Below are 24,945 nucleotides of genomic sequence, written 5' to 3'. Positions count from 1 at the left end.
TACTCAGGACAGGACCAAAAAGGACTCACCTCGCGGCACATCATGGCGACATTTCAGGTCCAACAGAAGGTTCCAAAAGTTCCCAAGAGACAGGCAGGTCACGCGCACGGGCTCGAGTCAGATGGCACAGGACTTCACCACGGGGACAGTGGAAGCAAAATGCCGAGAGGAAAGTCGACAGAGCATCCTGCTCCCAGCCCAACAAACACCGGTGGAAAATTACCCATTTTGCCACGCGACGTCCCAAGCACCTGTCCGCACAGCACGCTGCAGGCACCCAGATAAGGCAATGGACCCAGACGGGGGCCCCCTAGGCCCCCACACCAGCAAGCGGCAGAGACACCCAGGGCAAAGAAAGCTCCAGGCACAGCGGCTGGCAGCAGGCGGGCGCCAGCCGGCCAAGAGCCCCTGGACCACAGAGGCCTGTCCGGGAGGCAGGGGAGCTGGAGCCAGAGCGAACAGCCAGGGACCCTGGGAGACCCTGGGAGACCCGAGCAGGGAGCACAAAGTGAGGAGGAGACAAGGCCCAGCTCCGGGAACAGGGAGCGCAGGAGAAACAGGGCCAGAGACACAGCTGCAGGGCAGCAAGTGGCACCAACAGGAAATGACGTCAGCAGAGTGATTCGACAGGAAATGAGGTCAGGATAGAGTGGCCCAGACAGGAAATGAGGTCAGGACACACAGAGGTCCAGACAGGAAATGAGGTCAGTACAGAGTGGCCCAGACAGGAAATGAGGTCAAGACACAGAGTGGCCCAGACAGGAAATGAGGTCAGGACACACAGAGGTCCAGACAGGAAATGAGGTCAGTACTGAGCGCCCCAGACAGGAAATGAGGTCAGGACACACAGAGGTCCAGACAAGAAATGAGGTCAGGACAGTGATCTGACAGGAAATGAGGTCAGGACACGGAGAGGTCCAGACAGGAAACGAGGTCAGGACACAGAGTGGCCCAGACAGGAAATGAGGTCAGGACACAGAGAGGTCCAGACAGGAAATGAGGTCAGGACAGAGTGGCCCAGACAGGAAGTAAGGTCAGGACACACAGAGGTCCAGACAGGAAATGAGGTCAGGACAGAGAGGTCCAGACAGGAAATGAGGTCAGGACAGTGATCTGACAGGAAATGAGGTCAGGACACAGAGAGGTCCAGACAGGAAATGAGGTCAGGACAGAGTGGCCCAGACAGGAAGTAAGGTCAGGACACACAGAGGTCCAGACAGGAAATGAGGTCAGGACAGAGAGGTCCAGACAGGAAATGAGGTCAGGACAGTGATCTGACAGGAAATGAGGTCAGGACACAGAGAGGTCCAGACAGGAAATGAGGTCAGGACAGAGAGAGGTCCAGACAGGAAATAAGGTCAGTACAGAGTGGCCCAGACAGAAAATAAGGTCAGGACACACAGAGGTCCAGACAGGAAATGAGGTCAGGACAGAGTGGCCCAGACAGGAAATGAGGTCAGGACAGAGAGGTCCAGATAGGAAATGAGGTCAGGACAGTGATCTGACAGGAAGTGAGGTCAGGACACACAGAGGTCCAGACAGGAAATGAGGTCAGGACAGAGTGGCCCAGACAGGAAATGAGGTCAGGACAGAGAGGTCCAGACAGGAAATGAGGTCAGGACAGTGATCTGACAGGAAGTGAGGTCAGGACACACAGAGGTCCAGACAGGAAATGAGGTCAGGACAGAGAGTTCCAGACAGGAAATGAGGTCAGGACACAGTGATCAGGCAGGAAATGAGGTCAGAAGACACCCTCAGTCATAAAAGTCAGCCCCAAGGACAGATTTATCAAAACCCTAAGGCGCAGTAGTGTCGGCACACCTGGGCCAGGTGGTGCGAACAGGTCCCCTGTTAGGAGGACTAAACAGCTGGGCCAAGGGTCAAGGGGCAAAGTCCTCCTCTCTCAGATACGTGAAGCCAACAAAACACGCACAAGTGGAAGGTACCCACCTACAGCCAGTGGCAGAGGGCAGGACAGGGAGGCCAGCTGTGGTCGTCTGACTTTTGGTACTCTGACTACAGACCCCGTCCACGGGCCCCTTAACTAACAACAGAGGATGAAAAGAAAGCCCGCATGGGGGGATGACTAACACCAACAGGGAGAAGTCACCTGGGCTTGCAGGGCACGGGGGCCCGTCCACACCAAGTGCCACACGACTCAAAGGCGATGCCAACTGAGCCCAAATGCAGGGCACAGGCGTTGGAGGGAAAAACTGCTGTCTCGGCCGTCTCCACCACAGGGGCTCAGCAGAGGAACCAGGGGCTCCAGGGGCATGTGCTGGCGGCCTGTGCTGTCCTACTGAAAAAAGCCCGAGTCACACCCAAATGGCGACCACAGTCCAGCCAAGGCTGTGATGACTTCAAGAACAAAAAGAAGATTCCAACGCAGCTCCCACCTCCCAGTCCCCTTTCCCTGTCCCCAGCGGCGGCATAACCACGAGTCCAGCTGCAGCACCAGGCAGGGAAAGTGCCCGTCACTGCGCACAGGCAATCGTGGGCCGAATTTTCACCACGTCCAGACTGAAATTGAGAAAATTAAACGGAAAAGCAGCCAAATAAGCATCTAAATAGGATCTCAGCCTTCACAGTTTGGTGATTCCCAGGACAAGGCAGCATCACCACAGGGCTGCGAGGGACAGGGACACTCCAAGCACCCCAGGACACAGAGACCCACAAGGGGGAGGGCAGAACCAGGCCTCCTGCCCCTGCCATGAGCACCCAGGCTTGGGGACCAAGCTGGGCCAGCACCAAGCAGGCCCGTCCAGCCAGGCCACGCCTCCTCTAACAGACCTGCCAGACTCCACAGAGCCAACGCGTCAAGGTGAATAAGCAACTCCCACAGGGTCAAACCCCTCAGAGGAGAGGCCCACCCTGAGCCCACCTCATCATCATGGTGAACCCACCTGGAGCAGCTGGAATAATGAAGTCCGACCAAGAACCACGAGGTGCCGCTCAGGACAGCAGAGTGCCTGTGAGGACGTGCGAACACTCCACAGCCCGGACGCTGCTGAGAATGCCGCCTCCGTGCACAAGGCCGGGTTCCCCGACGGAGCCAGGAGCCCTGGCCCACCTCCCGCTATGAGATGGCTACCCTCCCCCAAAGCAAACCCCAGAGTTGAGTAGGGTGCCCACTGGAAGGCGCTGCCCCCCACGTCTCAGCACTGTTTCTCATACGGGACAAGCGTCCAAAATACAGAACCTCCAGCAATAACACGCCCTTGTCAACAGCACTCCAGACCGAGATGTACGCGGACCACCAGAACTGAACTCCCGGCAAGGCCTTTGTTGACAACACAACTCCACACGTCCCGTTACCGTGGGCTCCCCAGGGCAAGTTCGGCATCACTTGGGTGACATCCACTCTGGGATGTGGTGCACAGCGTGCACCTGAGGGCAGGCGCACACCAGGTTTAGGCACCTGCGGCCTCACCTCCCAGGGCCTCTGCAGATAGAGGCAGGCAGGGACACCAGAGCCAGCACACAGCACCTGCCAGAAAGCATCAGCCAGCCGGGCGCGGTGGCTCACGCCTGTAATCCTAGCACTCTGGGAGGCCGAGGCGGGTGGATTGCTCAAGGTCAGGAGTTCGAGACCAGCCTGAGCGAGACCCCGTCTCTACTAAAATAGAAAGACATTATATGGACACCTAAAAATCTATATAGAAAAAATTAGCCGGGCATAGTGGCGCATGCCTGTAGTCCCAGCTACTCGGGAGGCTGAGGCAGTAGGATCGCTTAAGCCCAGGAGTTTGAGGTTGCTGTGAGCTAAGCTGACGCCACGGCACTCACTCTAGCCTGGGCAAGAAAGTGAGACTCTCTCTCAACAAAAAAAAAAAAAAAAAAAAAAAAAAAAAGAAAGCATCAGCCAATTCCTGTCTCTTCATCCTCCAAAACGGTCCGTTGTTCCCTCTGGTCGCACTACTTCTGTGAGCACCAGGGAGCGTGCGGCTAATTCGTGAACAAATGTACACACGTTGGGAAAATGTCCTTGGAGCAAGTGAAGCCCCCAGATGGAGGCCGGGGCCTTTGGGGACATGGGGAGTGTGCAGGGAGGGTCTGAGAGAGCACAGTTGGCATGTCCTACGTAGCCCACTTTCTCACAGTGTCCCTCTGGGGATAGGCCTGTGCTTCCCCTGGGATATAAACAAAAAGACACATCAAAGTGACAATAAAAAGACTGCTCTTCGGGAAGCCCACTTTAAGGATGACTTGAAGGATGGCTTCCCGGCCTTTCTCCCCACGAGGCCACCTTTGCTAAATGTGGCAGTGGGTGTCAGACGGTGGTGTCGCCCACACTTGGGTGCTCTGGGCTCAGAGCAGGTGAGGCTGTGCTGTGGGTGGCATGCTGTATTTGCAGGAGAGCTAAAACAAATTTAATCAAATCACATCATGAAACATTCATTCCAATTCAGCAACCTTCACTTTCTTCTTGGAATGTTCAGTATTTCCAATCTGCTACTGGTGAGCTGGAACCTCCAGAAGGCTCTTCTGGAAGAGCTGAGCACCAGCCAGGCACTGGCCCTGGGGGAGGAGCCCGCACCCTGAGCTTGGGAGCAGCTGCGGGCACACGGGCCTGGTCCTCCGTGTCTCGGCCGCTCCTTTCCCCCAAGCTCCATCTTCTCTTCAGGCACTGATCGCAGAGCCCGACTTTTTGCTGAGTGCCACAGCATCACTCTGCTGTCGGCAGCTCAAACAGACAAAAGCTGCAGCAGGCAGAAAACACCCTGACGCAGAGGAACCCTGCAGGTAGGGCCAGATGGGACCGAGGGCCCAGGCTGTTTCGCCTGGCATGAGGACCTCCGGCACCCAGGGCAGCCCCTCCAGCCATCCCCATGGGCCCAAAATAACCTCCGTCAGGCCGTGACAAGGGCGAGCCCTTGTCTAAGACAACAGCATTCCACTTAGAACTTTCTCGGAGCAGCTGAAGCCAAATCAACCTTTCCTTTACCTTAAAAGACTTTTGAACATTTAAGGTAGAATGAGATTTGTTTTAAAACTGGGGGGGAAAAAAAAAGACAGTTTTCAATCCTCAGTGTCTTAAGCTGTCCCCACCCACTCTGAGCTCCTCTTCCTTCCTGGTCCCACTCACCCAGGTGGGGCTGTGCAGACCTGACGGCACCACGGGGCCCCTTGCCAGTGTGCAAAGCACGGGGGAGATGAACATGAGTCCCACATGCCCTGGCGTGTCTGGGCACAGCCACTGCCAGGGACAGCGAAATGTCAACTGGGCGCAACAGCTGGGGAGGCCTCCAGACGTGGCCAGATACACCACAGCTCAGCCATGCTGTCCTCAGAGCCAAGGCACGGGAGGGAGGACGTCATGTGGCTTTTACAATGATCGGTGACAACCAGACTCAGGGAAATGGCCAACATCCACGTGGAGAACAACACTTTACCACTCATTTTTCTAGAAAAAGCCACCTTGCGCAAAACACGACTGTGGCTGAGACTGGCGAATGTGTCAGGTAAACTTAGCTTCACCAGTAACGTGCGACCACTGCGTGGTTCCAGCCCTCACAGATGGCTGCCCCGAGGAGGCACCGCCCAGCAGGCAAGGCCCCCGTGGGAGGAGGGAGGAGGACCGTGTGCAAGTTTGGGCTGAGCCTCCAACTGAGTCCCAGCCACTGGATAATCCGGTTAGGAGTCGACAAGCCACACAACGCGGCCACCAGTCGTGCAGGTGGCCAGGTGCCGGGCAGCACCTGCTTGCTCTCAGACGTCAGCAGGGACCAGGCAGTGCGTACTGCAACGGAGGACAGTTGGCATCACAACAGCGGCAAGAATGGCCTGTGACAGTGATTCTTTAAAAACACAGTCCACAGTGCTACTGAACGGGAGGAAGCGATGGCAGCAGGCAGTGAGGTCACTGTCACTGTGTCGGGCAAACTCCCAAGGGACCGTGACGCACTGGGAGAAGGTTCACGGGGACAGGGACATGCCAAGTCTAAAGTCTCCCCACAGATTACTTATTAACGCCTGAGGGAGAGGCTGTCTGAGGCTGCCTGGTGAGGCTGCGGGATCCTGCCCCGATCCTGCCCCGGATCCTGTCCCGGCCTCCCACCCGGCCAGCAGGCAGCACCGCGGACCTTCCCGCGCACAGCGTCCCGAGGGGCTGCCCAGTGGAACGGGCTCAGGAGAGAAGGTGGCTGACCATGGGGCAGGTCCTGGGCGGAGGCAAAGCCCCACAAAGGACACAGGGCGTGGGGATGGGGACGGGGGCCCGGGGGCAGGGGTTGGCTTCCTGGATTCGGCCACTATGCCAGGGTCACACACCGGATCCCATGTTTTTAGGAAATTCTCACTGACGCACTTGGGGGCAGGACCTCACCGACTGAAGCATGTTCTCAAATGACTAGCAAAAAATGGCAAAAGCAATCACGTGGAGAGCAGGCCACCGTGGCAGAGCAAGAACAGCAACTGGTCTCAGGGACAAGGACCCGCCATGGCACCCCTGCAACATCACTGTGGGCGTGAAGACGTCTCAAGATGAAAGTCCTACACTAAGGAGAGGTGGCAGCTTGCCAACAGGCCGACTCCTGCTCCCCCGCCAGCGGTGGACGGTGGTGTACCTGGAGCAGAAGCAGCCACCCCGCATGGAGGCAGGACGGGGGCCCTGGGACAGCCCAGCAGAGTGTGACTCCAGGGCTGGGCAGCCCCACGGCAGGGCCTCGGGTTCAGCCACATTTAGTGGTTTCTCTAACACAGGCAGCCAAAAGCATCCAAATTGAAACCAGAATGACACGAACACCAAAAGCTCCAAATTTTCTGAACTGTAACAAACTATAGCTACTAAAACATCGCAAATTCCAGTTCAACTACCTGGAACAACAATGGACGCATCTAAGGGGCCTGTGACCAGGACAGCCAGGCAGCAGGAGGAGGCGGCAGCCCGGGAGACCTTCCCCTCCCTTCCCCTCCCTTCCCCTCCCGGAGGCCGAGCTTTCAGCCCTAGCAGCGCAGGGCGGGGCCAGGCATCCCTCAGCTGCTCTCCACAACTGCCTTGCTCCCATTTTCTGAAAAATCTCTTTTCCCAGTAAGAACTGTCCTGGGGTCAGTTTCAGCCCCTCAGATTGGGCTATAGGAACCGGTCCCTGCCGGGCCACATGCCCAGTCACTGCCTGAAGAATCACAGAAACCTATGACAGTTGAAAACATCCCACTGGCCTCGCGCTGAACTGGAGCCCTGGGCAGCGTCAGAGGTCGAACTCGACACGTGTGCTGCGCCAGCACCGCCAGGCACGCCCAGCCTGCACACTGGGCCCCGCAGCCCCAAGTCGTCCTCAGCCTGCGTCCCCAGGGCTTCCAGGACAGTGGCGGCCCCCAGTATCTTAAGGAGCAAGGCCAGGGCCGTGTGGACCCCACCACCGTGGGCCTCAACCCCGAGGCCCGGGGGGATGCGTCCTGCACATTCCACCAAGAGCACTGCCCGATGGAATCAGCCTCCACCTCGGAGCAGACCGTCGGGGCGGCAGTGGCCGGCAGCACCACGAACCTGCAGCGCACGCCCAGACCGCCGGCACACCCGCAGCCTTTGCGACAGCGCCTGCAGGCGTCCCTCAGTTGAGCGGCTGGCTGAGGGCATGGTCACCGCGCCAGTGCCCAGACACAGCCCATCAGCTGGGCCTGGCTCCTGAGACTGCCTCAGCCAAAAACGAGAGGGGCTGAGGGGAAACTGAGGCCCTGAGGGGTAACATGACCCAAGGTCACAGAGTGAGGACGTGGCCAAGCCAGGATTCAGTCCATGCCTAAGCAGTGCTGCCTCTGAGCTCTTAGAAACTTCCATCTGACCAGAAATAAAAAACCACACCGACTACTATCTGCAGAGAAGACGGGAGAAGGAAAAAGAATAGGTTAAAACCCAAATCCAGTTATGGTGATTTTCACTTCACTCGTGGGCAGAGGAAAACCGCAGCAGGTGAAGCAAGTGCCCGGCTGGAGGACTGTCCCCCTCTTTCTTTCTTTATACCCCAAAACAAAGAGCCACCCTCTGCCTGGGGTCAAAGGCTGCCTGCCCAGGCTCCGCCAGCCAGGCCTCCCTTTTGAATCTAACCAGTAGCGTCACCCCCACCCACGGGCTTGGGACCCCAGTGGTATTTGCAAAACAAAAGGCGAGGTCCCTTCTTTAAAGAGCCACCCTGCGGCGCTGCGCTCAGGCCCCAGCCCCCCCTCATTAATATTCAACAGTTAAGACAAAGCTGGACAAAAGAGCAGAGCGGTCACCCTGGCCAGGAACCTGCCCCAGGGCCTGAGCCTGCTCCTGACGGGGGAGGCCAAGATGGGGCCTTTGGAAACCAAGTGATGGAAATGGCCGCCTGAGGGGCTGAGTCACCAGCTCAGTCAGTGCAACCCTGGGGACGGGGACGTGGGCAGCATGGGTACCGCCCATCCTGGCCAAGGTGCCATCCAGGCCCCATGAGCCTGGGGGACACCCCAGGAACCCCTCAGTCTCGTCTCCCAGAGGGGCAGATGGCCAGGTCTGTTGGGCTCTGGGGAAGGGACTCGGCTGCTCCATGCAAGGTCCCCACAAGCACCCGTGGTCACTGGCACCCGCTGACCACAGCCTCTCAGCAAGGTGCCAGAACCTGCAGAGCCAAGCTCGTCCAACACAGGGCTGAGAACCGGCCCAACCTAGAAGCCCTCCCAAAAGAGGCAGGCAAGCCACACCCAGGGACAATCCCAGCCTCATCAGATGTGGCAAATGGGCAGAAGGGAGGACGCCAAAGCAGGTGGCCAGCAGCGAGGGGGAGGACTCCCGGTCACTCTCTCCGAAAGCCAGACTGGACTCCAGCCACAGGTCAGCTGTGCGCTCCCCGAGGGCAGCTTCAGAGCCCAGGAAGCAGGAAGAACAAGTCCTGATCCCAGGAGAGGATCAGGCCCCAGGGCCCCTGTCCTCCTGTTCATGGGAAAAGCCAAGGTCAAGCCACAGCTTGTCCCCACCCCAAGCAGCCAGGGCAAAGGGGTGTCCCTCCTACCTGGCAGCTGCACCCCCACCCCAGGAAGATGCTTCCAAGAACTGCCAGGAAAACAGCAGCTTGCTCTGGGTCTACCCTCTACCACACCACCACATTTGGCGAAGAGACTAAAAAGGTAGCAATGTAGGCCTTTGTGTTTTCAGTGAAGCCATTTTTTTAAATGAACTTTCTCCAGAATCTGGCAGGACACAGAAGTAGGAGTGAGCAGGAAGGTGCGCACCAGCTCACGGAACCGCCCAGGAGACTGAAACGCTCTTGCAGCCCTGCCCTTCCCTGGCCCCGCTGAGCCCTGCCATCTGTCCAGGCCCTGCCCTCGCCCCCTGCGCATGCACGCAGGCCTCCCCAGGAAGCAGGGGCAGCCCTGGGTGCAGTGGGGGAGGTGGGCTCTCCAGCCCACCAGACTAGCCCCTCGGGCCACAGTGTTCTCTTTCATGGCTGCCACAGGCCAGGCACACAGTAGGTGCTCCATAACGGAACATCAGCCCCATTCGGGCCGGCCTGCTGCACTCCCAGTCAGAGACTCCACTCCTCCAGTGGGGCTCACAGTCCTTCACCCTAGCAGGTGGCTGTCACCTGTGCATCGGCCGGAGTCTCTCCCTTGAGTGCCATAGTCTCAGACACAGCCCCTGCCCAGCTGGGGGTGGGGGTACAGCCCCAGGCACCGAGGCACCCACAGGGGTCACGTCTTACAAAGAGGAGCCCAGCAATGGGATGCTCCTGCCTCCCGACACCACGGCAGAGAGACACCACGGCAGAGGGCCGAGGGCAGCCCTCTAGCAAGGACAATGAAACCACAGCACGTGCAGGCGACTGGACAGGAGATGAAGTTTACACAAAATGGGAAGGGATTCTCATCCAGCGCAGACAAAGAACCAAGTCTGAACCAAAACACCAACCCCCAGTTCAAAACGGGCAAGGGACTGGAACAGACGTTTGTCCAAGGATGACACAGGAATGGCCAATACACTCGTGAAGACCTCAGCGTCACGAATCATCAGGGAAATGCAAATCAAAACCACGGCGAGACATCACCTCACACCCACTGGGACGGCTACTATCAAAAAACAGAAAATAACAAGTGTTGGCGAGGACGTGGCGAAACTGGAACCCTGGCAGCACTGCTGGGGGGAGCATGCAATGTGTCAGCCACACGGGACGACGACAGGGCAGAACTGCCCACCATCCAGCAATTCCACTTCCACGTCTATACCCAAAAGAACGGAAAGAGGGTCCGAGGACAGTCCGCACGCCACGTTCACACAGCCTCACTCACAACAGCCAAAAGGGGGAAGCAGCCCGAGTGTCCGTGGACAGAGAAACAGACAAAATGTGGCCCACCCGTACAACGGAGTATCAGTCTCAAAAAGGAAGGAAATCCCGACCCGTTATCATATGGGTGAACCCTGAGGACGCTGTGCTAAGTGAAATGCCCTAGTCACAAACGGAACAAATAACGTCTGATTCCACTCATAAACACACTCATGAGTATGAGGTTCGTGGAGCAGCCAGATTCAGAGACAGAAACTGGAACGGTGGTGCCAGGGGCAGGGGGGAACGGGGCATGGGGAGTTAGTGTTTACCAGGGACAGAGGTTCAGCTGGGGAAGATGATCAGGTTGCAGAGACGGAACTGGTGGTGGTGATGCCTGCACAGAAACATCAATTGGGCCGGGCGCGGTGGCTCCTGCCTGTAATCCCAGCACTTTGGGAGGCCGAGGAGAGAGGATCGCTTGAGGCCAGGAGTTAAGACCAACCCAGGCAACATAGCGAGACCCCATCCCTACAAAAAATAGAAAAATTAGCCAGGCGAGGTGGTAGCGCCTGTAGTCCCAGCTACTCAGGAGGCTGAGGCAGGATCACCTGAGCCCAGGAATTCGAGGTTGCTGTGAGCTATGACGACACCCTGCGTGGGAATGGGACTCTGTCTCAAAAAAAAAAAAAAAAAAAGTAAATGTCCTTAGCACCTACCCAAGGTTACACTTAACGCTAAATTTTATGTCTATTGTGCCACAATAAAAAAAAAAATATACACGAGGCAAATTACAGAAAAAAAATACTAAAAATAACAAAATGGCCAACCCCACTAGAAAGCAAAGAAGTACGAATTAAACAGTGAGACTTTTCACCTTCCAAATTAACAAAGATACTCTGTGTGACAGTGCCCTAAGGTTGTGAGCAGGTGGGAAAATGGGCAGCTTAATTCCCTGGGCACGGAGACGGGCACGCCATTGAGAGAAGGTTCTGGTGAGGAGTACAGTCAGCAGCCCTTAGAAAATCCCCACCTTCTGGGGCCTCAGAGGCTACTAAAGCCCGGAAATGTGCACAAAGACCTGAGCACAAACAGGATTACCCCCCTTGATTCAGGGTGCAGAGGCACGCAGGTGTATACCGCGTGTGCACGTGCGCACACGGATCAGCAAATAAACAAAAGGGCAACGAGCAGGCCGGCTGGTGCGCACTCCCACCGACCCACCACACCCCCCAGAAACTCTCCGCACACACCTCGCGCGGCCGCCACATTTACAGCCAGTAAGACCGAGGGGCAGGAAGGCGGACGCTTTGCAGGACGGGCTGACACCATCAACGCACCCTCCGACCCTGCCGTTTCATTCCCGGGCCTGTGCTCCAGACACGTGTGTTGCTCTCGTGGCCGTGTGGGCCAAGATACGCCCAACAGCATCTGCTCCCTGGTCCCGGGGTCGAGAATGGGGACAGCCAGTCAGGAGGAGCACAAGGGCTCCCAGCGAGATTGCCGCTGTGGACGAGCCCTGCTGAAAGGGGCTTCTGGGACAGCACAGCGGCCACCCTACGGCCCCCCAGGGCAGACACAGTGGGCGGGCACTCACATGGCGAGAGGGCAGAGCGAACCGTGTCTGGGGAGTAGCCAAGCAGGTGGCTCACTCCGTGCTGCTGCGCGCGTCAAGATGGTGCTTCCGTGATGCGTCCCTGGTAAGACGAGCCCTGAAGCATCCCTTGCAATAACAAAACATAGCATATGCCCTCGACGTTAAATAAATTACAGAGCCCTCAATACCACCAAATGCTCTGAAACACCAGGCGGCTGGCCGAGGGCACCCAGCAGCACTGACATCCCAAAAGACGCTAAGTGGAGAGGGGCTGGCACAGAGCAGGACTTTTCGCTGCGGTAAACCAAGAACAGCTTCGCCCACGTGTTCACGTCTGCCTTTCATACCCTTCTGTGCTGTCCGAACATCGTTACTGCGTGCTTAGAGCTTGTCTTCTGAAAGGATGTTAAAATGGTATTTCTACAGTAAACCTAGTAACAGAAATACCCGTGACACCTCCCTGATTCAGTGAAAAAGGCAGACCGTAGCGTACATGCGGAAAAACCCAATTGAAAACACTATTTTCAGTCACTGGCAAAGGTTACAGTGAGGGCGGGACCACAGGGTCACTCTGTACTCTTCTCCACCGTCTCAGGATCCTTCGACGAGCAGGTACCAGCTGCCTTCCTGATCACACACGTGTGGGACGATGTTCACCCATGTCTACGAGAGCGTACCGCTTCCCCTTCCCCAGGCCTCCTAGCTGCGGGAGCTGCGCTGAGGACCCACCACCGAGGCCGGTCTCGGACCACCGACGGTCCCAGGGCTGGCCTCCCGCAAGGGGGAGGAACCGGCTCCGCGGCCAGCAGGCCCTGGCCTCGCTCTCGGCTTCTGTGCCTCTCAACAGGCAGAACTGTAGTCTCTTGCCAGGCTCAGGCCAGCACCTGGGACTGTCCCCGCAGGCCATCATCGCACCACACATATGCACTCGGGCACAGAAGACCCAACAACCACACGCAGCGGTGTCCCTAGGTCCCAAAAAGCACAGCAAAAAGGCTCTCTGGGACAGCAAGAAATGAACACCGGCTGGTGTCAAGAAATTTTCATTAACTTCACTAGACACATTAACAGCATCATGGTTGAGATTCTTTAAATTCCGTATCTGTTAGACGCAGACACTGAAACACCTAACTATGAAATAAGATGATGCCTGGGATTTGCTTTTAAAAATTACAGCCCCCTCAGAAACACAGGAGAGGGAGTTAGATGAAACAAAATTAGCCAGATGCTAGTAACTGTTGAACTGGGTACGCGGGGTGCACGGTCTCTCTGCTTTGACGTAAGTTTCAATTTTCCATATAAAACTACGTTTTTATCTGTTCACAATGACAGTACAAGAAAAGCGCTCCCTGCCAAGGGGGACCCCAGGTCCTCCGTGCCCCTGGGGTGGGAACAGTAGGGGGGACCCCACAGAGCTCCACCCGTCAGGACCCACAGCTTCCTGGTTTTCTGCCCATGTCCCTCAAGGTTTCAGGGGGAAATGGCAGCGGCCACGTGTGTTGGGCAACCACGGAGCCTCTGCAGACGCCTCGCCTGCAGCCCACGCGTGACAGCCTGGCAGGTCCCCCGACAAGGTTTAACCAGAGCATCACAGGGTCTGGGCACAGCCAAGGAGGCCGACAGCAACAGGGCGCCACCTGCCCGCCCTCAGCTGGGCCGTCCGCACCACACGTCAAGCTCAGAGGCCAGAGGCCAAGGGAAGGGGCCACCCTCCCCAGAGGGGCAAGAAGAGGCCATGGCCGGGCCCCACCTGCCCTGGGCCTCAAACATTTTCAGTGACACGGCTGTGTCAGTGAGACAGTTGTGCTTTACCCGTCTTTTACCTGCACGTGAAAAACAGGATGCCATACTTCTCCCCTCACCCACCGGCGACAGTCTGCAGCGAGGAGCCGTGCAGGGCCAGGCCACCAGGCCACCAGGGCCACGGTGGCCTCCCACAGAGACGTACAGGGGTGCGGCACCTCGCCGCCACTCCCCTCCCGGGTTTACGACTGTGTCGGTCTCCTGAGGAGGAGAAAGCACTTCACTTCTGACAACCCCAGGTTTTCTAACACTGTACAGTGACTTCGGGCTAAACAGAACTTCACACCTTAAAATCCACTTGATTTCCTTTACCATGGGCCCCAACCGCCCTGGGAGCCCCTGCCCACCGGCCCGCTCTACAGCCCCGTCCCCGAGGCCACCACCAGCAGGACCTGCTCCTCCGGAGCCAGGCGACTCCCCTCGGCAGCTCATGGCAGGGCCACATGCCCTGGGAAAGGCAGTGTCTCTCCGCCACCCTGCCCCGGCCACCACTGCGGCTCAGGGCTCAGACCTCCCCCACTCCTCCCGGCCACCACTTAGGCCTCCCCAGGCCTCCCTGGCCAAGGTCCCAGAAGGCTGGGACAGCCTCAGGGGAGTGGGACCCCGGGGACAACATCCACGCTGTGGGGCTGTCCTGCTGGTCCTGGGGCCGCGCCTCACAGAGGAAACCAGGACACAGGCCGTCACAGACACGCTTGCTCCTGAAAGACAACAGATCTAGTCCTCTATGTAGAGTCAGTTAACTAACAAGCAAACCATAATTCAAGTAAAAATGTTTAAGCGAGAAAACAAAAACCCTATCTACACTAGAGGCATCAAGCTCAATCAGGTAATTAACGGGGTGGGGGCACTAAAAACCATAGAGGACCCCCGGGAGACAACTTTAATAGTGTAACAGGCAAATGGAAGCAAATTCTAGATCCACAGGAAAGAGCAATTTTTACCAATCGCACCGTCCACACTGGAAACAGCTGGGCGGGGCAGGTGGGGCTGGGCCCGGCAGTCGGGAAGGCACCTGGCGGGCAGAGCCTCACCCACTCCACCATCATGGAAACTGCTCTCTGGTTCAAGAAAATCAAGAGGAGGCTCTCAGATGGTAGAGAAAGGAACCTGGAAATCATTAACTGGACTGTGAACCCCCGAGGCAGAGAGAGCAGCCGTCCAAGGCTGGCTGTGAGCAAGAGTCAGGACCACTAGATGGGACACAGGCCCTGTGCCATGGGGGGGCCCCGTGCCGTGGGGGTCCTCGTGCCTGGGTTCCAATCACTCACACGCCGAGGCCCAACCAGGCCGAAGCCCTTCCTGACTCCACCTCAGGTCTCGGTGTCCGGGTGCGGTCATCAGCTGCCCAGATCGCACCTGGGACCAAGGGTCTCCGAGCTCTTCCCCCACCCTGGGAGCCCACGGCGGCTGCCGCAGGTCCCCACCGCCAGCGAGTGCCCGGGAAACACAGAGCGCAGCTTGGCGCACTGAGCCACATGGAGGCAACCCGCAGGGTTTACCTTGTTTTCACAGTTTAAAGAGCTTTATAAATTGAGACAAATCCACTAGGGTCAGGCGAGCTGGGCGACACTTATTGCATACAAGAATGTTAAAAAAAAAAAAATCACAGTTTTGATAGTTCTGCAAAAAAAAACTTAGCAAATTTACAACAAAACTGTCAAGTAATTAAGGCAAGGCACTTCACACATGAACTTAAACTGCTAATTAAAATCCCCTCGCTTAATTGACTACATTTGCATATCATTCAACTTGGGAGTATGATTTTTTTAATGGTTTGGGCAACATGGTTGTAACGCCGGGAAGCCGGGAGCAGCAGGTGAGGCGGAGCAAGGATACCGCCAACAGCACCCAAGCACCGGGCAGGCGCCAGGGCGGATCCGGCGGGTCCCCTCCTCCCTCCAGGTCCACGCCAGTGTCCAGGGAGGACGCCGCTATGGAAGTGCTATGGAAGTCCCAGGCGTCTCCCACCCGAGGCCCCCTCCCCAGGAGAGCAGGCCCAGCCCAGGGGCACAACGCCTGCGGGGAGGGCGGACGGCAGGCCCTCCTGCAGCCCCCGCCAACACACAGGCCCCGCCACGGCCAGGCCTGCTGGAGGCACAGGCTCTGGGCACATCCCTCGTCGGTTACTGCTAGTCCAAGGGACATGTGGCAGCAGCACGGGTGGGCACAGTGTCCTCAGGAGGCGCACCCCCCACCCCCCAGCACACGCGCACACACGCCCCGTCCACATGGCCGGCTGCCCCGCCAGGCGTGCTCCTCCTCCCTCAGACCAGGGCTCAGAGTCCAGACCCCGAGCTCACCTTAAACAAACAGGAGTCTCTCATCTGGCGCCACAGGCTCTCACCACTTCCAGAGAGGAAGCCTCCAGGCAGGGAGCGCCAAGGGCGGCCGCCACCCAGAGGCCTCAGGGATGGGTGTGGCGGGGAAGCATCTGTATCCAGGGGCCCCACCAGCACCAAGCCAGGCCCAGCCCGGGCACCATGGAGGGCCTGGCAGGACCACCCACGTCCCAGAGCAGCACAGGGAACAGCATGTACGGGGCACAGTGGCGGCCATGACCACGTCCACTGCCACGCAGAGATGGCGGGCCAGGGCAGGCAGGGAGGCACGAGGACAAACTGCTTTCCAAGAGCAGTCTGGGTTCTCCAAGTATCAGTCTCTCAAACAAACCTGGGGCCAGCAGGCCACGCATGGGGCCCACGGATGACCACTCTCCGGCCGCTCTGCCTATGCTGCGGCCACACCAGGCAGGGACCACGAGGCTGGCCCCCAGCACAGCACCTGGCGGAGAGGCGCTGACGCCAGACACGGCACCGGCAGGGCTGCCCCAGGACATGCTGAAGACCAGCCTCCCGCTGCGCATCAGCTCCTCAAACAACCCGGCCCAGGCAGGCTCCAACAGCCCAACCTCTGACCTCCGTCAGAAGACACAGACTCCAGGGACCCTCATGGGTGGAGCTCAGCGCAGGGCTTGACTCAGGAAGGGGAAGGGCCACTCCTCAGTCCAGTCAGCACCCTGGGCCCTCGGTCGGCCGCGCAGGTCCCCACGCAGGCACCCTTGCCCCTGCAGACCCCGGCGGCTGCAGCCATCAGGACAAGACCGATCCTCCGATGAGGGCAACAGTGCCGGCCTCCCCCAACACCCGTGCCCGCCCAAGGCCACCAGCCTGAGGCACCGCACTTCTCTAACGCAGGAAGCACAGTGGGACCCGCAGAGAGTCTTCCCAAGCAAGCAAATGCAACTTATTCACAGAGGGTCCCGGAGCCCAGCACCCCCTTCCTGGCCTCTGCACCTAAAAGCTGCTGTCGCTGCCCTGGCCAGGAGTCTGCCTCTGACCGGGGACCCACCGCGCGGCCCTCCACACCCACAGCTGCCCACCCCAGGGGAAGCCCCGTCAGAGGCCCATCCAGGCAGGCCGAGAGCTGGGAAGAACAGCTCTCGCTGCCGCCAGCCAAAGGTAACATTCCAGCGTCTTCCGAGCACTCCTACGTGGACCCAGGGTAGAAGCGTCCCCAAGTCAGATCTGAGTGAACTTCTCCAAAATATGAAACGGGGCGAGAAAAGAATGACACCCAAGGAAGATCCCAGCTCCACTCCTGAAGGTGTCCAGGTTTCCCTTTTCTGGCCGGAGAACAGCTGCAATGAGCCTTGACAGCCAGTGATCTCCACGGAGGCTCCGGGAGGATTTACTCTGGCCCCAAAACTGGGGCCTCAGCCATGACCACAACCCACACACGACCCCCAGGGCCAGGCCCGACGGTCACACCTGTAGCTGCAAAGTCACGGAGCTGGAGCATTCTCTGAATCTTTGTGAGTCACAAATGCCAAATGTCAAGACAGAAGCTCAGCTATTCCCCAGGCTCCTTCCAGTCCTTTCCTGAAGCCCCTTATCTGTCTCTACCCAAACAAGACGAAGACCGCGCAAAAGAACAAGAATTCAAGCAAAGGCCAAAGGACATGGGGCAGTGTGGATGCTCCGGCCACTCTGTCCTTCCAGATGTTGGCAGCATCCCCACAATCTCATTTAAAGTCCACACCCCAATTTTGGTCTGTCCTTTTAGGACGTAAGCAGAGTCCAGTGGTGGCACAACCCAGAGCAGGAGGCCCCCGGGGAAACATGAAGCACCGCAGGGAAGCGCGCCCTCTGGAACTGGACTCACGGGTGCAGCGCCGGGAGCTGTCACTCACTGCACGCGGCCCCCACCCCACGCCGGAATGTGCCTGGCGCTTCGAGGGCAACCCAAGTAGCCTCACAGACGGCAAGACAGCCAGCACGGCCCCAGGAGTCCAGAGGCTCGACCAAGCCCCCGAGGAGTGACGCGGGGCAGACCCAGGAGAGGCTCACCCAGGTAAGAAAGTGGCTTCATGGCCTCCACAGCCCCATGTGGCCCCCAGGGACACCATCCGTGGGTGTGCCGGACACTGACCGGAACCCACTTCCGACCACGCAGGTGACAGCCAGGGCAGGAAGGGACTGACCCCCAGGTGTGAACAGCCCGTCTCCTGGGCTCCCTCCACGACCCCACACCCTACCCTGACCCCGCACCCTACCCCAGAGCCCGGCAGTCAGGAGGGGCATTTTCCTCCTTTCTCAGTTCTCCCAGATCTTAAGGAAATAATTCAGCCTCTATATTTTGCACTCAAAACAAAGAAACTTTTTAAAACATTTCAGTTGAAACTTGCATAATTCTTCCACTGGAGAAACCCTCCCTAACTTTCGCAATCCTTAGAAAGAGACACATTATTGCCACAGAGAGCCCAGCCAGCCGTGGACACCTCCTGCCAGACGGCCAGGGCCAGGGCCTGGCCCCGCCACCTCCTCCCGGAGGCCCCACCAGGGCAGCGCAGCCCCAACCTGGGCTCCGGGCACGGCTCAGGTCACACTTAACCCAGACTTCCTCCCGCGCAGCGTCCTGTCTGCCCTTCCCCGCGTTTCAGACAGACGTTACACAAACCAGCTGCTGCAGGGGAGGCTGAGAAACAACACACCAGGGAGCCAATGACCTTACTCCCCACAGCCCCACACCGACAGGGGGACACGGGGCAGGGGTGAGGACCACTCAGTGACGCTGCTGCCCTGGAAGGCAAGGGAGGAAGCCGGCTCTGCTCCCAGAGGGGTCCCAGACCAACAGACCTACTCGAGGCTCTGCTCCCTGCAGAAGCCTACGGTGGGCACCAGGGACCCCCACGCCCTCCTTGGCTGCAAGGGGTGGGCGAGGGGGCAGGAGCCAGAGCCCACGCTTGTGTCTCAGTTTCCCCACTTGAGAAGACCCCGCCGGCCTTCCTCCTGGAGCCCTCACCCGGGGGGCCAGACAGACCAGATCGAAGGCCCGTCCAGGGGCTGAGAAGTCACCAGGAACCCTGGGAAAACCTGGAGCGGGACACACAGCGAGCACCTCTGCAGAAGGAAGCCAGCGGACAAAGGATCAGATGGCCCCTGAAGCGCTCGCCAGACTGTGGGCCTCTGGTGAGCACAGCCCCAGAGGCCACGCTGGCTGGCTGCTGTCTTCGAGGGGGTCCTAGAAAAAGCAAGTCACCTCCAGCTCCTGATGCTGTCCCTTCCTGTGGTCATTCCGGCTTAAAAGAGCAAAACCCAACTTATTCACAGAGCGTCCCAAAGCCCAGCAACCCCTTCCTGACCTCTGCACCTAAAAGCTGCTGCCACTCCCCTGGCCAGCTGTCTGTCTCTGACCAGGGACCCCGCCAGCCGGTTGACACACGGCGTGGCCCTCCGCACACAGAGTTTCCAAACCACGCAACTATCAGCCTACAGCCCCCTAAAAGGCACCTCCACCCACACAGAAAACAGAAATTCTACTTGAAAGATCCCCGAGAACTCGGGCGTCTGAAAGAGAGACGGCCGCCATCTGAAGCAACCCAAACCCCCCCGAGAACGTCCACGACCACAAACAGCAGTTAAAAGGAGCCCCCGTTTCTGGAATGCACCGCGGCCTATTGCCGCCACCGGAGGCACCATCTCGTCGTCAGTCTGAAAGAGAAGCACTTGGTTGCCCAGCGAGACGTCCTGCGGGACAAGGAGCCGCGTCCCAGGTCCCAGGCAGCGGGCCAAGCGGCGGCGCACACGGCCACATTGTCTCCCTTTCTGAGAGCAGTCCCTGACCACAAGAGGACGGAGTCCCGTGCAGTCCAGAGCTGGCAGACAACCCGAGAGACGGGGACAGAGCCCCCCAGGCAGAGAAGAAGAGGGGTGGGCGCGGGGAAGGCTCAGAGGTGCCTTTTTACCACGGGTTCCCAGCAGCAAAACCACCCGTCCGTACCGCACCTGTGACATTCGACACCAGCCTCCAGTTTACACGTGAGGAGACTGAGGCAGACAGAGGCTGAGAAGCTGGTTCGAGGTCACAAGGCCAGCAAGGGACAGAGTGCGGAAGTGAGACCAACCCCACCTGCCCAGGACAGCAGCCACAGGGGTCCACGAGAGGTGACTCGCCAGGCACCCAAGCTGTACCACGGGAAGGAGGCGGGGCCTGACGGCCACTAAACGAAGGGGACAGCTCCTCTGCCCCCGTGACATCAAGGCAGCACCAAGAACGACCGCCAGCCCTTCACGTTGCCACAGCACCGCTGACACGCCAGGGCCTCCGGCCTGGCTGCCTGCCCACAGGGTTTCCGGGGCTAGAAGCTGGAGCCCCGCCTTCTGCTCGGTTCCACACTGGGGCGACCACAGGAACCACGACCCCGCCGTGGCCAGGCCACCGGCAACGCAGGGTGCGCAGAGGTAATCAGGGTCCCAGGGACCCTGGGGAGGTCACCGAGAAGCACTGACCCCATCCCACTTGACAGGAGGCTCGGCCCACGCCCTGCCACAGCACCCGGAAGGCGTTCCAGCTGCCCCGCTTGGCACAGCCCAGAGGCCTGCTGGGAGCAGCAGCCCCTGCAAACAGAGTTCCAGTACATTCTTTGTTCCTTCTGCCCTCGTCCTCGGCAGATCAAAAATATTAAAATAAGCTACAAAGGAAGTGAAGAAATCAAAACGTATCCTGAGAATGCGCTGTCAAAAGGTGAGTGGGAGGAGCCCACCGGGACCAGCAGGGGCTGGGGGCTGCCCGGCCACTCCCTCTAGGACAAGGGGTCGGCCAGCCCTGGGTCCACACCCACCTTGACGCTGACACTCCCGCCCACGTGGCGCCCTGTGCGTACACAGACAAGCACATGGCGGACTGGGGGGGGGGGGGACTCAAAGGGACGATGCAGCCCAGAGCTCCCAAACGCACAGTGACAGAGCCCAGAGCCGTGGGAGCAACCCTGCCCACCACACCACGCAGAGACCACGGGGCACGTGGGGCGAGTGCCCCATGGGAAGGACAAGGCAGTCCTCGGTCCCCGGTCAGGAAGGACTCGGGAGCTGGCAGACGCACAGGGACCCAGGCCGAGGCCATCACTGCCAGGGCAGGGCTGGGCTGCCCCTCGGGGCTGGAGACCCCAATCGCTTGCACTGAGCACACCTCATCATGGCGGGACAACTGTGTTTTTAATCAGCAAGTGAGACTTCAGAGCAGCGTCAAGGAGGGCATCAAAAGAGAAAAGCAGTCCAGACCTTCAGCTGAAGTGACCAGGACAAGGCTGTCGGGCCCGGCTCTATGACTGGGGCCTCCTCCCGGGCAGCGCGTGGGCCAGGCCTTCCCTAAGCCCAAGGGCCCTCGCACCCAAATCACACGACCTGCTGCGAGCGGGGAGAAGCCAGGTGACCTGGGCGCCACTCTGTAGCAGCCATGACAAAAGGCCCTGGTGTTCACTCCGCCTGCCCCCAGCAAAGCCCAGGAACACAGAAAGACCACAAACACACACACACACACGCACAAAACCCAGAGTCCGACAAAAACAGACACACCCTGCTCAGACGAGATAAGTGTCGCTCAGGCCACAGCCGCAGGCAACCCACACCCATCTGCCCGAGCCCACTACAATCCCCACACGCGGCCTCCTAGGGCCACAGGAACTGGCCAGGGTGCAAGCACCCCGAAGAGAAGGTCCCCCAGCTTGCAGGGAGCGCCACCATGCCCCCCCAGCCCACTCCCTCTCTGAAGCGAGGGCCCCCAGGGCTGCTGGGGTGTCTGCAGCCCCACCACCAGCATCCTCCCCCAACCCAGAAGTGGTGTGCAGACGCTCCACCCTGGCGCTGGCCTCGCCAGGGGCAGAGACACCACTGAAAACACATGCGTGCACACATGCACACGCTTGGCAGCCCTCTCCGAGCAGAGGCGACAGTCCCTCGCTTCCATCCACAGCCCCTCCTCCCCACGGCTCTGACACTCCGCTGGAGGGGCGCCCAGAGAAAACCGGGCTGGAGCATCTATTCACAGATTCAGAAAAAAAAAGTTTGATGCAATAGCTGAATTAATTAGGCCTCCCAAGAATAGCTGAGCCAATGCAGCATTCTGTGTGTGCAATTTAATAAGCCTGGATATTTAAAAGAAAAGTTACAAATACTTGGGTAGGTGCACAACGGAAAGTTCCTGGGGACCCCAGTGAATGATTTCCACGTCCAGAGGCCTGGGAGCTGCCCAAGCCGGATCCCACAGATCCTCCCACTGGCAAACAACAGAGCCCGGGCCAGCGGCCCTCCGCACCGCGCCCTTCTGCGTTTCAGAGAGGGACAGAAGGAAATGGGCGAGTCCAAAACAAATCGCAGGCATCAGAAACTCCACCGCTTGGGCCTGGGTGCCGCTGACCAGGCCAGAGTAGGGTGCCAAGCGGCCCTCCCCGTACGGGAGTCTCTGGGACGTGCACAGGCCCAGAGCCACCAAGTCTTGGCCCCTGCCACTGCGGCCCGGACACCTGGCTTCATTTTTGTGTTGGTCCCAAGACTTGAAGGCACAAAACGGGGAGCTGATGACAAGCTAGGCCCAGCCTGGCCCAAGCTGTAATGCTGGGGGCAGGGGAAGGCACCCCTCTGTCTGCAAGTCTGAGTGGCTTGGGGTGAGGGCAGCAACCTTCACCCCAACCAAGCCGAGATGCCTCATGGGGGCCCCAAAGAAGACCTAGGCCTGAGGCTCCCAGGCTGGGTCCTGCTGGATCTAGCGTCCTGGAGCTCAGGGCAGGCCTCTCTCTCGGAGCAAGCGCACAAGGCCTGTGCCGCCCCTGAGCCTCCCCAGCCTATCTGGGTGACGGCTGTGGGCCTGGCGAGGGGGAGTGGGGGCGTTGCTACCCACCAGGCCTAGCCCCTCTGGGTCCCCCTCGGGGTCACCCTGGGGGCCAGGCAAAAGGACCTTCCTCCAAACTGTGTGGCCCTAGCAATGGAACACTGACAATGCCCTGCATTCATTTAGCTCAAAACCAAACCCTGAGACTCGGGGTTAGGCAGAAGCACAGATCCCAGCCTTCGGAGGCCAGAGCCCATGGCCCAGGAGGGATCCCACCCCAGGCGCAGCCTCCCTAGCTCCCAGCCCTGGGGACACTCACCCGGGGCACCCGCCGCTTGTACTTGTTGCCATAGTCGAACTTCTCCTTCACGTCATCCAGGCAGCGGCCGAGGCGAGCCTGCTCCTCCTTGCCCGTGTAGTCCTGGCTCAGCAGGATGTAGGCCCGCCAGTTGGCGGAGTCGAAGCCCCAGTGGCAAGTCCGATTCTCCAGGGCCTTGTGCGAGTGCACCACGAACTTGTGCGGCGGGTACATGAGGCGGCAGTCGAGGCACTGGATGCAGGCGGCGCTCGGGCTGCTGTAGAGCTCAGGCACCAGCAGCCCCTTACACTTGCCGAAGCACTCGTGGTACACGCGGACACTGCGCTCGCTGAGCTCCAGGCCCAGCGCCAGGCTGGCGGCCAGCTCCTTCTTGCAGGGCGGCGGGTAGGCGCCACCGTAGAGCAGCGCGTTGCACAGGCGCTCGGCGTCCGTCTTGGTGATGAGCCCGCACGAGGGCGCCGAGAAGGGCAGGATGCCCATGACTTTGAGGATCTCCAGCTGGTCGGCCGTGCAGCGCGAGCAGTAGATGTGAAGCTCGTCGCACACCGAGTTGATCTGCTGCAGCGAGAAGTCGCGCAGCACCGAGTTAAGGATCTGCGGCAAGCACAGACGCTTCTCGCCGCCCACCACGAAGCACGAGATGGTCTCGCCCTCCAGCACGGTCTCGCAGCGCTCGGTGGAGCGGTCGGACGGCATGAAGAAGGGCCCAGGCAGCACGGGCGGCGGCGGCTGGATGGCAGGCAGGTGCAGCACGGGCGGCGGCTCGGCGGCTGCGGGCACCGGCGCCGGCACCGCGGCCGCGCCCGCCTCCTTGGCGCTCTCCTTCTTGTAGGCCTCCTGCGCCCAGCGCGCCGAGAAGGCGGCCGGGCCGCCCAGCGAGCTCATGGAGCTCAGGTGGAACTGCTCCAGCGTCTTCTGCAGCCCCGGGTGCGGCTGGAAGCCGCCCCGGCCGCCCGCCGCCGCCTCCATGGTGCGCTCCGGCTCCCCGGGCCGCTCCCGCTCCCGCGCGCCCGGGCCCCCGCGGCCCCCGCCGCCGCCCCGCGCGCCCCGGCGGCGCCCGCGGCCCCGGCCCCGGCCGCCCCCCGCCGCCGGCTCCCGGCCGATCACGGCCGCGGCCTCGGCCTCGCCCGGGGGCGCGAAGGGGAAGGCGGGCGGGGCGAAGGGGTCCCGCCGCTGGAGCCCGCCGCCGCCCGGGCCCGGCGCCACATCCACGCGCCCCGCGCCGCGCCCGCCGCCGCCCGGGCCCCCCGCGCGCCCCCCGCGCGCCCCCCGGGCTCTAGGCGCGGGGCATGCCCCGGCGCGCGCCGCCAACGCCAACGCCAACGCTCGCGGGCCCGGGGCTCGCGGGGGGCGCGCGGGCAGGTGCCGGCGCCGCGAGGCGCGAATCGCCGCGGCGGCCGAGGCCGAGGGGCCCGGGAGGAGCGGGGGCGCGGGCGCGGGGCCCGCCGGGCCGTCCTCGCGCGGCGCGCCGCCGCCGCCCCGCTCCTCCCACCGCGCGGCGCCCGCCCGGCTCGTCCCGGCGGCGCTGGCCGGCCGCGTCGCGCCCGCCGCCGGCCCCCGGCCCGCCCGCCCGCCCGCGCGGCTCCCGGGGCGGCGGAGGCGCCTCTCGTCCGCGGCCCTCAGAGCGCGGCGGCGGCGCGGGGCTCGAGGCGCTCGGCGCACATCCTCCCGGCGGCTCGCTCCGGCTCGGACTGAGCGCCCGGCGCTGAGCTCACGCCGCCGCCGCCGCGCCGCCCCGCCCCGCGCCGGCCCCGCCCCCGCGCTGTTTGTTGCCGTGCGTCCGCCTCAGCCCGAGCGCCGGCCAAGAATGTGACCCGCTCCCCGCCGCGCTCTTCCAGGAACGCGCGCTCCCCGCCCGGCCTCGGCCGCGCTCGGCTCCGCTCGGCTGGGACTCGGCTGCA

General features: G+C 60.4%; 1 protein-coding gene across 1 annotated transcript in view; it reads right to left on the bottom strand.

The window, feature by feature from the left end:
- Positions 1-24,069, bottom strand: part of SKI (SKI proto-oncogene) — a 65,570-nt gene extending 41,501 nt beyond the window's left edge. Inside the window, exon 1 of the mRNA XM_069464645.1 lies at positions 23,045-24,069. Within this exon, the coding sequence (XP_069320746.1) occupies positions 23,045-24,013 (969 nt within the window). The 5' untranslated portion in view covers positions 24,014-24,069. The remainder of the gene's footprint in view (positions 1-23,044) is intronic.
- Between the last annotated feature and the right edge of the window lie 876 nt (positions 24,070-24,945).

Source organism: Eulemur rufifrons, unplaced genomic scaffold, assembly GCF_041146395.1.
Source record: "Eulemur rufifrons isolate Redbay unplaced genomic scaffold, OSU_ERuf_1 scaffold_84, whole genome shotgun sequence".
NCBI lineage: Eukaryota > Metazoa > Chordata > Mammalia > Primates > Lemuridae > Eulemur > Eulemur rufifrons.
This window is presented reverse-complemented; position numbering and strand designations above follow the sequence as displayed.